A 13,255-nucleotide genomic window follows, 5' to 3' on the forward strand; every position below is an offset into this window, starting at 1 on the left:
TAGGCATTATATATGATGTCCAACAAAGGCCAGGCAAAATATGTAATAATTTCTAGTATACAGATTGCCTAGGCATTATACATAATGTCCAGAAGAGACCAGACTAAGTGTATAATAAATATTCTCCATTATTTGAGTGGAAATTTGTCCTTTTTTAACTTTCCTTACTTTGTTGATTTCCAAGATATTAAGATGTATTTTTTTTAAATTACTAACAGTAAGACGCAGGTAAAAAATGTTGAATTAAACATTTTATCAAATTTTTTTATTTTTCAACTTTTTAATTAGTGTGTGCTAAAAATTAAAGTAGACAAACATAATTGCTTATGCAATTGAGTATTAATTTAAATAATATTGTCTTCTAATAATGACAGGAAATTGCGGTTTTTGTCTTAAAGTATATCAAATAAATGGATTTAAATTAACTTAACGTTGCAAATTTACAATTATTTTTTCACTAATTATTTTTCAAACAATTACTGGTTGTTAAAACAATTTTTTTCTCGCCTGTAAAAAATAAAGTCATCATTTTTCGGGATAAATGATATAGTTGATAAATTACAATAATAATATTTCAAAACTTAACATATTTGGAAATTAATATTGAATAATTTTTTTCGTTTAAACCATTTTCCCCGAGTTTTTGTCAAGTTAAGGACACAATTAACGAATTATAAAAGTAATTTTTTCAGGATATTTGTCAATTGTTTAGACAATTTTTATTCATTTAAACAATTTTTTAATCCTGCAAATCGTGAAATATGTTAACTTAAGTTAGAAATATTATTATTGAAATTAATCAACATTATTTACAAAAAACTAATATTTTGCATTTTGTAGAGCATTTCCGGACACAATACAATGGGGTTGGGGGCGTTAACATTAAAAATGATTGAATGTGAATTATGCCTTGAACATTTACTAAGAGGCGGTCAAGCTTTAATTTACAAAAATGTAATAAAATGTACGTATTTTCTTTCATTTTTCCGAAAACCGAGTTTTTTTCATTAAAAATCCCATCATAATGTCAAAAGCTCGGGGGACTAGTTAATGTTGACCTATTTGGAAAAATATGGAATTTATTTCTCCCTAAAACAAACAAATTTGGGAAGGGGGTATCAACCGCCAAAAATCAAAAGTCAAATTTTTACAGGTATGAATATAGACACACTATTCTTACACTGATTTAATGCCTTTTTTAAAATAAATTTGAAAAGCTTCAAAAAATGACAAAAAAAAAGGAAGAACTTTGTTGTTAAATAAAAAATGGTTAAAGTAATTTTTGAGAAGTCGCTTGTCACGAATCTCTTAAAAATTGCATTAGATTTTAATTGTCGTAAAAATTCAAAATCTGATGACAATTGTAAATTAAAAATGAATTATACTATTCAATATTTTAAAAATAAAATGACCCCTTTTCAGATCGTAGTTTGCTACATGTAAACAAAATCTTTTGACGGTTCATGAAATTCAGCAAGAAAAATTGTTCATAGTACGAAACCCGTACAATATTTTGCATTTTCTAACGATTATTATATATGTTATGGGCAAAGTATATAATCCAGGCATTACATATAATCCCTAGGCATTATATATAATGCCTGGTCACTTCAGACAAAGTGTATAATGGAATACTTAATATATACTTTGCCTAGGCAAAAAATATATATACAATTTCTAGGCATTATGTATAATGCCCGGCACGAGATAGGCAAAGTATATAATCTTTATTTTGAATATAATGATGCCACTGTCCTCAGTGACATCATTATATTCAAAATAAAGATTATATACTTTGCCACTGTCCTCAGTGACATCATTATATTCAAAATAAAGATTATATACTTTGCCTATCTCGTGCCAGGCATTATACATAATGCCTAGGGATTATATATATTGCCTAGGCAAATAATATAATAAGTATTCGATTATACACTTTTCCTGAAGTGACCAGGCATTATAAATAATTCCTAGGGATTATATGTAATGTCTGGATTATATACTTTGCCCATAACATATATAATAATCGTTTAAAAAATGCAAAATATTTTACTGGTTTCGTACTATAAAAAATTTGTTTTTATTATTATTTATTATTTTTATTATTCCAAAATTTTAGTAGAAACCCTACTATTTTCTATCTCTAAAGTGACTCCGAAGCCTGTGCTTTTCCATAGGTGTAATTTTATATTTGTTTATTGCATCGTGTAATTGATTAAGCAAGAGAATTTGGAAAAGTCAGTGAGAGTTTTCTAATAATGTTAGAAGAAACTAAATTGATATATTTTTGAATTGCAGAAGAGACGCCAGCTCTCGAGCCTAAAGTTCCTGTTCGATTGAGATTAGGAATCAACAAAACAATTCAAGAAACGAGAGAGACAAAGGTCTCAAGGAAGTCATCAAAAAGGCAGGGTCGCAAGGTAAAACATAAAAATAATTTGTCCTTAGATTCCCAGAATTCGTTGTAAACAAAAACAAAAAAATTAAATTTTTAACATGCGTACTGATTATTACATATAGTCGTGGATAGAGACAACGTTATAATTTGGCTGTAGTTTAATGAAGTTGTTTTCTAATTATAGCGATTTACGATTCGTAGTTGATGCGCTTCAAGATTTTGAAAGATTTTCATCAATAATATTGAATATATGCGCTTTTAATCGAGCTGTTGATCTCCGTACGACCAACGCCATTTGAAAATTTGTTTTACGTCTACACATTTTCGTTGGAAATACCTATTTTACTTTGTATTTAATCTCGTAATACGGTTTAAGTATTACGAAACTTTCATATGATATTTTTCTTATAGTCGAAACATTTTTTCTTTTTCTGTTAGGGCGTCGCCAATTGTTCGAAAAAGTCTCTTTGAATAACATAAATCTTTATATTAAGATTAAAGAGTGTTTGTGTACATAAATCAATTTTTTTCTTATGTAATTGATTTCAATTTATATTATTTTATATTAAACCTTTACAATTAATATTGCAATCATGGAATATTTTGATTTAGAATCATTCAATTTGCAACAAAAAAAGACAACCAGTGAAGGAGTAGTGACATTTTTAGGAATTCAGTTGCAAAAATGTTTTTGAAACAAATTTATTTAATTTCTTCTTTTTTTTTTAAACTATTTTCGGTATCTTGTTGAAAAAGGTAATATTTATTTTTACATCACATAGGCGACTTATCGAAAATCATAATAAATACTTTCAGCTTCAACTTACTCATATGATAAAATACATTGATTAGTCCTAAGTTGATATGATTTTTAGCGGTTTTTAAAGCATACGGAACCGAATCTTAGATTCTTAGTTAAGTTCTGGGCGTGTCCGTAACACCTTTTTATTTTATTGAAGCACGAGTGAGATTTTATCCAAGTTGTGTGTACATATATCACCAGGAAATGTATATAAATTTACACAAAAAAAAGGTGATTAAAAACTGCGAACACTATAAATTGTATCAAATATTTTTATTTGTAACTTGCAGCATGAGGAATTCATTATCTTGGACATTTTTCATTTTTGCATGTCTGGCTGATGCCAGCTAATACGCTTATAATTCCGATTTAAAAATATGAGTTGAATTCAATCAATATTGATAGTTTTAATAGCCAGGTATAGGTAGGAATAATTTTCGTTTCAAAAGCTCTGGTCTGTCTGCTTAACTCGCAACTGTGTATAATATTTCTCTCTAGTTTCATAAAATGCATAATTTTTTTATAATTTAGTTTTTACTTTTTGGGGTTTTTTTATCTTTTAAATTTCCTGCTAAGAGTCCATTGGATAATTATTAATTTGCCACATTATTTGCTTTTTTGTTGTTGTAATATTCGAATTTTTCTTGGATGTTTAACAGTTGGAAATTGACCTTTTATTAATTGAAGAAAATTAAATTTGTATCATTGTTGGAAAAAAATGAAAGAAAATTAACGAATATTCAACCGCTGAAAAAGGTGAAAAATTGGAAAATCAATTTTTCTTCAATTCCCGGTTCATTTTTCTCTATTTACAATTGTTGAAATTTCGACTGTTCAAAATTTAACTAGTTGAAAATTAAATTTGATCAGTTTTCAAAATTTTTGATAATTCAACTTCTGAAATCTGAAGAAAAATTAAAATTTCATGGTTAAAATTTCAGTTTTTATTTTATTTTATTATCTACAGTTGAATTTTCAACTGCTAAATATTTTACAAGTTTTTATAATTGTACTGCTGATACTTGAAGAAATTTGACAATTTAACATTTGAAAATGAAATTGTCAATTTTCTCAATTTTTCAACAGTTTTGATAATTAAACTGCTGAAGTTGGAAGAAAAATGACCCCAAACTTTCCAGTTTCTACAATTTTCTACCGTAAAAATGGAAGAAAATTCAAAATTTAACTGCTGAAAATTCCAGAAAATCCCACTAAACTCCAGAGCTGAAAATTGAAAAAAATTGTAAATTTAACTTGAAAATTAAATTGCCAATTTTTAAAATTTTCAGCTGTTGAAATTTGAAGAAAATTCAATTGTTCATTTTCTTCAATTTTACACTTTGAAAAATTAAAGAAAGTTAACAATTTAACTGTTGAAAATCCAGTGTTGAAAATTCGAGAAAATTCAACTCAACTGCTGAAAATTGAAGAAAATTGAAAATTAAATTGCTATTTTTCTTTTAATTTTTAATTGTTGAAATTTAAAGAAAATTCAATTTTCTATTCTCTTCAATTTTATACTTTGAAAAATTAAAGAAAGTTAAAAATTTAACTGTTGAAAATCCAGTGTTGAAAATTCCAGACAATTCAACTCAACTGCTGAAAATTGAAGAAAATTGAAAATTAAATTGCTATTTTTCTTTTAATTTTTAATTGTTGAAATTTAAAGAAAATTCAATTTTTCATTTTCTTCCATTTTCCACTGTGAACAATTAAAGAAAGTATAAAATTTAACTGCTGAAAATTGAAGAAAATTGAAAATTAAATTTCTATTTTTTTAAATTTCAACAGTTGAAGTTTGAAGAAAATTGTGAATTCAACTTGGGAAAATTCACTAATTTTTTAATTTCAACCAGTAGAAAATTTAAAAATGCGATTTTCCTCTATTTTCTACTGATAAATATTCAAATAGTTGCAAACTCAATTTTCCATTTGCTACAATTTTCCACTGTAAAAATTGAAGAAAATTCCAAATATAACTGCTCAAAATTCAACTGTTAAAAATTCCAGAAACCCTACTAAATTTGATAGCTGGAAATTGAAGAAATTGAAGAAAATCCAACTGATTACTATTCAATTTTTGATAGTTTTGATAATTCAATAGATGAAATTTGAAGAAAATTGAGAATTTAACTGTTGAAAATTCAAGAAAAAAACAAAACATTTTTTATTAAAATTACGGATTAAAACTACTATATGTATATAATTTTACACGCGAATTTAATAAATAAACATTTCATTGAATAGCCATTCAAAAGACTCAGTTTGGAATTTATGGGATTTAAGAAAAATCCCAACTCTCATCATCTCCCTGTTAAAGTTAAATATAGTATCAAGAATTTGAGATGCTTAAACAGAATTGTGACTTAATCATATAGTTAGTAACAAAAAATATTTGCATTTTAGTCTTTTAATTAGTCCTTAGTCTGAACGCGTTCTTTCCTAATGTGATAAAAAATGCCCTTGCCATAATTTCTGCTTTGTTAAGTTCATGAAAATTAAGATTTAAATTTTTTTTCTTTTACATTTCCATATTTTTAGGGATAAAAAAGGAACCAGAGCTTTTGTGTAGGGAAAACCTTCTCACAGTGGAAAATACAACCTACAATAGATAATGATTAATTAAAAATACTAATATATGTAAACAATTAATTAAATTGAATAAATATTCAAGGCACAATACGTGTTGATGAATTAAATTTAAAATTAATTATTTTACGTTTATTTACGCTGTTAATTAGTAATTGTCCGCTGGAAATTGCATTATCCACTATAGGAAGATGTCCCCTAGTGGAAATATTAAAAGGTTGTGAAATCACTTCATGTACTTTCAACATGATTTATAGCGAATCGAAGCCTCACATCGAAACTAATACTAGTACATTACTCAAAAAATATTTGAATTATTTTGTTTCAGTTTTTCTATTATTTAAATAATCATAATAAAATCACTGATGTTATTTGAAATAGAAAATATTATTTTTAATGGCAAAATGTTAAAACTTACAGAAATTATTATTAAATAATTATTTTTTGAAAGTTTAACACTTTCTTTCATAGAAAATAAGGTTGTTTTCTTTCATTAGACTAGAATGATAATATTTAAATTTTGAAAGTCATAGAAACTTTTTTTCCGTATACTTGATTTTTAGCACAACTACCTTAAGTGAATAAAAAGAAACAAATAATTATTTATGCAATATATTTTTTTTGTAATAATAGGGTGTCGTGTAATTTGATTTCTTTCAGATTAAAATTGTTCAATTGCAATTTGAAATTGTATAATTATTTAATTTGAATTTCAATTGTTAGAAAGCAGGCATTTAATCGGCACCCTGATTAAAATGTCAAATCTTTGTTCTTTGTGAGTGCTTAATTGATATGAAATTATTATAATACTTATTCTTCAAGCTAAAATTTTCGTTGGCGTTTATAATATTTAAACGAGATTTGAATGATGAAAATCCCAGACATTTAGAATGCAGGAGTAGAGTGATTAAAACCTTAATATTGCTTAAAAATAAATTATCTTCAGCTAGGTGCTTCTCATCGAATATGTAATCAAATATGCAATTTAAACAGTCATCAATTGCATTAATAATCAGTTTTATAAAACAAATTTTTCGCGCGCTGTTTAATGAAAAGAAAAAAAAATCCAGAAATATCAAATTGCCAAATCAAGTGTGCACTGTTGACGTTTTTATCACTTTATTCGGGCTGTCAATCAGATTACAAAGTCATGTGGAAGAAGGTAGAAATAATATTGATAATTTTTTTTTTTAGGACTAAATTAGTTTTTGAAAAATCTGCACACACACGTACACATACACAAGTGATTGCATATTTGAGCGAAGAACTAGCGATTCAACGTACCTCATTTTTATTATCGACGCCGTTAGACTAAGTTTTGTAAAAATCACTAAATTCTAATCACTCATTATAATGTGTTAGAAATGATTTAAAAGAAATATTGAGTGTAATGAATAAGGAATAATAAGTCATGAATTTAGAGAACAATGTCCAAAACTGCATCAAAAGTTTCAGAGTGTATACTTAAGTAAAGCTTAGAACTTTGTTTAAATATAATAAATATATATATGTATATACATATATAAACCTAATTATATATACTGTGTATAAAAAGTATATAAATAATTTACATCGTTCGCAAAACTTAAATAAACAAGAATATCGATTTTAATCCCAAAGCGGTCCTTCGTAATTTTAACATGTGATTCTCTGGCAGGAAAGGGTCAGTTGTAAATTATAGGCATTTTTTTTTTAAATTTAACCCGCGGTCTTATTACAAATTTGCGAAAAAAACATGAGAGAGATTTAGTTATGATTAATACTCTGCGGTTCAGTCTATTATTTTAGAATTATTTTTAATGCACTTGAATTCTTTTGAATTGCATTACATTCTTTTAAATTTTTTCGATTTTCTTTGACTTTTTTATTTAAGAATATTCAGAAGAATATTCAAGAAATGTAGAATATTCAACAAATTTAAGAGATTTAAAGAATTTTAGGAATTCAGAATATTCCAGGAATTCAGAGAATTTCCGAAATTCTGAAATTTTTAATAATTAGAGAAATCCGATTATTCAAGGATATCAGCGCATTTAGAGAATTCACGATATTCAAAGTATTCATGACATTTCATGAATTCAGAATATTCATGAAATTCAGAATATTGAAGAAATTCATTAAGAGGCGGGGAGTTTAAGGATATCAGAAAATTCAAGGAATTCTGAGATTTTCAGGAATTCAGAGAATTCCGAATTCCAGCAATTTAGAATATTTAAGGGATTCCAAGATTCCTTTGATATTCAAGAATTTCAGGGAATTCAGAAATTTATAGGAATTACGAATATTCACAGAATTCGGGGGATTCAAAATATTGAAGGATTTCAGGGAATTGAGAGAAATCAAAGATTTCAGTGAGTTTATAAAATTCAGAAGATATAGAGATTCAATGATATCAGGGAATTTAGAGAATCTTTTAAAAATGAAATTCTCTAAGTTTCTCGAATTCCTTAAATTCTTTAAAATTACACAATTCCTTCAATGCTCTTAATCCCCGTTAATTCCTTGTATATTCTGCAATTCCCGAAATTCTCTGAACTCCTTAAATTTCGTCAATTTCTTGAATTCCCAATATGATCTGGAATCTCTAAACAAATTTTGATTTCCTAAATTCATGAAAATCTCTGAATTCATTGACTTCTTTGAATTCTCCGAAATCATTGAATTCCTAGAATTATTTTGATTCATTAAGTTTTTTGAATTCTGCGAATACCTTTAATTTCTCGAATTCCTTGAATTATCGGAATTCATTCAATTCTTTGAATTTTAGGAAATGCCGTAATCAATTAAATTCCTTGAATTATCTGGATTCCTTAAATTATATGAATTTCTTAAATTTATTGAATTCTACTGATTTTTTTTCAATTGTCTGTATTCCCAGAATTCATTCAATTCCTTGAATGATGGGAATATCCTAAATTAATTAAATTCATTGAATTCTTTGAATTATCTGGATTCCTTGAATTGTCTGAATTTCCGACATTCCCTGAATTCATTCAATTCCTTTAATTAACGGAATTCCCTAAATTAATTTAATTCCTCGAATTATCTTTCATTCCTCGAATTATCCGTCTTTCCTGAATTCATTCAATTACTTTAATGATCGGAATTTCCTAAAATAATTAAATTCCTTGAATTATCTTCATTTTTCGAAATATCTGGATTTCTTAAATTATATAAATTTCCTAAATTTATTGAATTTTGCGGATTTTCTTGAATTAGCTGTATTCCCTGAATTCATTCGATTCCTTGAATTATGGGAATTCCCTAAATTATTTAAATTCCTTGAATTATCTGCATTTTTTGGATTATCTGAATTCTTTGGATTATCTTAATTCTTTGAATTATCTGAATTCCTTGTATTATCTGAATTTCCGACATTCATAAAATTCTGCTAATTCTCGAATATCCTTCAATTATCCGTCTTCCCTTAATTCATTCAATTCCTTTAATTATTGGAATTTCTTAAATTCATTCAATTCTTTGAAATGTAGGAATTGCCTTAATTAATTAAATTCCTTGAATTATCTGGATTCCTTAAATTATATAAAATTCTTAAATTTATTGAATTCAGCGGTTTTCCTTGAATGATCTGTATTCCCTGAATTTATTAAATTCCTTGAATTATCTTAATTCTTTGTATTATCTCAATTCTCTGAATTCCTTGAATTATCCAAATTTTCTAACTTCATAAAATTCTGCGAATTCTCTAGTTTCCTTGAATTATCTGTATTACCTGAATGCATTTCCTTGAATTATGTTAATTCCTTGAATCAGCTGAATTCTCGAAATCCATTGCATTTCTTAAATGTATTTGAATTTCCAAAATTCCTGGAATTATCTGGATTCGTTAAATTCATTAAATTTCGTGAATTCTGCGAATTCCTTTAATTCCCTGAATTAATTAAACTCCTTGAATTATCTAAATTCTTTAAAATATCTGAATTCTCGAAATTAATTGAATTCCTTGAATTTGGGTATAATTCTGCAAATTCTCGGATTTCCATGAATTCCTTGAATTATATTGAATTAATTTCCTTAAATATCTGAATTCCCGAAATTTATTGAATTTCTGGAAATATTTGAATTCTTTAATTCATTGAATGGAAAGAATTGAAGGAATTGAATGATTCAGGGAATTTAATAGATTTAAAGAATTCAAATATTTCCAGAAATTCAATAACTTTGAATAATTTCATTATTTGAAATTAATTGAATTGTTTAATTCTGCAAATTCTCTGATTTCCTTAAATTCCTTAAATTATCATCATTATATTTTTGTGAATTTCACGAATTCCTTTAATTTCTCGAATTCTGTTAATTCCTCGAATTACTGTAATTCTACGAATGCTTCGAAAATAATGCAAAGAATTAAAAGGAATTCCGCGAGAAGTGAATTGAAAATAATAAAAAAATAATAGACTAATCCGTAAAGTAAATCCACTTCCGGTTGCTGCACTTGAAATTTCAATGAAGAAAAAAAAACTTGATAATCGGGTCCTTTTCTGGCGGATACCCACATGTAAACTACGATACCTCTGTGAATATAATTGTAAATAGTGTGTGAGTTAGGGTGTATTATAAGAAGACAGAGATCTAATTAATACCTATATTTTGTACATTATGGTCGATAGATGCGAAGGCAGGTAGACTAGACTATCTACGAATAGACTGAACTACTGTTTATAAGTATTTATGCATCGTACCGAAAATCTGGTCAACAACTTCGTCGAAAGTCAATTTTCGAACACCTGGATGCAAAATCAATTTGATTTTACCTAAATTCCAATCTCTGAGATAACTAGAAAAGAATCGAGAAAATATTTTAGATTTATAATGATTGATTGTGGGCACATATAATTTTAAATTCCTGAATTTTGAAGACTAGGTCATTTTGATGTCGTTTTAATTTTCATGACTTTAATTTGTACATTTTAATTTTTAAACCTCCACATTTTTCAGTCAGATCCTTCATGATTTGAAAATAGTTGTTCAATTTAGGGGATTTCTACTTTGGAATTGTGCAATTTTAATTGTACTTAATTTGGAAATTTATCTATTTATGATTGCAGTAGATCTGTTAGGCTGGAGGTCCTTTTTGAATGTTTCAAATTTAAATTATAAATTGTTCAAATTGAGGGTTTAAATTTGGAAATTTCAAACGGAAAAATAATTTAAATTGTTTTTTTTATACTGTCGGAAGTGATTCGACTTATCAATTTTTTTAAGTGTGTCTCCTTTGCAATTGTGCTATTTTAATTGTTGATCTGGAAATTTTCTTATTTTTAGCCTTTAAATTTCTACAGTATTGATGGTTTGAGTTTAAAATTGCTCAATTTTCAAAGTTTAATTTTCATTTATTATGTAATTGTTTACTTCAAATTTTGTTCTGTTTCAAAATCTAGAAATAAAAATTATGAAATTTTTAAGGCTTTTTGGAATTTTACCATTTTAATTGTTATTCCTTTGGAAATTGTTTAAATTTGAAAGTTAAATTTTCTACGATTAAATTTGACAAGTTTAATCTTGAAATCTTAACAATTTTAATTGATTAATTCAGCTCGTTCATAATTTGAAAAGTTACCATTTAAACTTTTCTAAAATTTTTAATTCGTATCATTTATAATTTTGAAGTGAACATTTTTGGAATTGTTTAATTTAAATTATTATTCTATTTAAAGTCCTCGACATAAACGTTATTAAAGGTTTCTACTTTGGATTTTTATGATATGAATCGTTTGAGCTTGAAAATTGTTCAATTTTTAAAATTTAAGTTTCAAGGCTTAAATTTAAAAAAATATTAATCTGAATATTTTTAATTTTTTAATTTAAATCGCCCATAATTTGAAAATTTACTATTTTAAAATTGTTCAATTTGAATTATTTTTTCTGTTTGAAGACCTCGAAATAAAATTGTTAAATTTTAAAGGCTTCTACTTTGGAATCGTATAATCTTAATTAAAAATTGGGAAATTTCGTAATTTCGAAGGCTTAAATTAAAAAATTTTTAATTTTTTAATCTCGATATTTTAAATTTTTTATTTCGAATCGTTTAGAATTTGAAAATGAAGTATTTTGAAATTGTTAAATTTAAATTATTTGTCTTTTCATAGACCTCGAAATAAAAATTATTAAATTTTAAAGGTTTCTACTTTGGAATCGTACAATTTTAACTTTGTTTTTCATTTGGAAATTATTGAATTTGTAGAATATGGATTGTTTAAGTTTGAAATTGTTCAATTTTTAAAGTTTAATCTCTAAGGCTGCAATTGTACAATTTTAATTTTTTTAATGTCACATATGTAATTTTTTAATTCAAACTTTTATAATTTGTAAATTAATTTTTTTGAAATTGTCCAATTTGAATTATTTTTCTATTTGAAGACCTAGAAATAAAAATTGTGCCATTTTCATTTTTGTTCAGTGAAGTATTTTAAAATTGTTCAAGTTGAATTAATTTTCTTTTCATAGACCTCGAAATAAAAATTATTAAATTTTTAAGGAACCTACTTTGGAATCGTACAATTTTAATTGTTCTTCATTTGGAAATTTTATAATTTTGAAATTTTTGAATTTGTAGAAAATGGATCGTTTGAGTTTGAAATAGTTTAATTTTGAAAGTTTAATTTTCAAGGCTTGAATTTGACAATTTTAATTATTTAATCTCAAATTTTTTAATTTTTTAATTCAAATTCTTCATAGTTCGAGAAGAAATTATTTTTTAATCATTCAATTAAAATAATTTTTTTGTTTGAAGACCTCGAAATAAAAATTGTGCCAATTTAATTGTTCTTGATTTAGTAAATTTTAAATTTGTACAATATGGTTCGTTGGAGTTCGAAATTTTTCAATTTTGAAAATTTAAGTTTCAAGCCTTAAATACAAATTTTTTTTTTGTAATCTCAACATTTAAAATTTTTTAGCTCAAATCATCCATAATTTGAAAATTTAACAGTTTAAAATTATTCGAATTGAACTATTTTTTCTGTTTGAAGATTTCGAAATAAAAATTGTGAAATTTTAAAGACTTCTACTTTAGAATCGTACAATTTTAATTGTTCTTTATTTTAATATTTTTTAATTTGTAGAATATGGATCGTTTGAGTTTGAAATTGTTCAATTTTAAAAGTTTAATTTTCAAGGCTGGACTTGGACATTTTTTATTTTTAAATCCCAGCATTAACAATTTTTTTTATTCAAATCGTTCATAATTTGAAAATTAATTATTTCCAAATTGTTCAATTTTGGAAATTTAAGATTCAAGGCCAAAATAAAAATTTTTTCTAATCTTAACTTAATTTCTTTATTTCAAATCGTTCATAATTTGAAAATTAAGTATTTTGAAATTGTTAAATTTAAATTGTTTGTCTTTTCATTGACCTCGAAATAAAAATTATTAAATTTTAAAGGTTTCTACATTGGAATCGTACAATTTTAATTTGTCTTCATTTGAAATTTTATAATTTTGA

The 13,255-nt window shown here is 25.5% G+C and overlaps 1 protein-coding gene across 6 annotated transcripts in view; it reads left to right on the forward strand.

Annotated features, from left to right (window-relative positions):
• LOC117177905 (muscle M-line assembly protein unc-89-like) overlaps window positions 1-7,326 on the forward strand; it is a 58,857-nt gene extending 51,531 nt beyond the window's left edge. For 4 of the 6 annotated variants that reach the window (XM_033368985.1, XM_033368986.1, XM_033368990.1 and 1 more), the window contains one exon: window positions 2,299-2,576. In XM_033368985.1, the coding sequence (XP_033224876.1) occupies window positions 2,299-2,468 (170 nt within the window). In that variant the 3' untranslated portion in view covers window positions 2,469-2,576. The other 2 variants (XM_033368989.1, XM_033368987.1) reach the window with 2 other exon arrangements.
• The last annotated feature ends 5,929 nt before the right edge of the window (window positions 7,327-13,255 follow it).

This window comes from Belonocnema kinseyi, chromosome 8 (assembly GCF_010883055.1).
Source record: "Belonocnema kinseyi isolate 2016_QV_RU_SX_M_011 chromosome 8, B_treatae_v1, whole genome shotgun sequence".
In the NCBI taxonomy this organism is placed as follows: Eukaryota; Metazoa; Arthropoda; class Insecta; order Hymenoptera; family Cynipidae; genus Belonocnema; species Belonocnema kinseyi.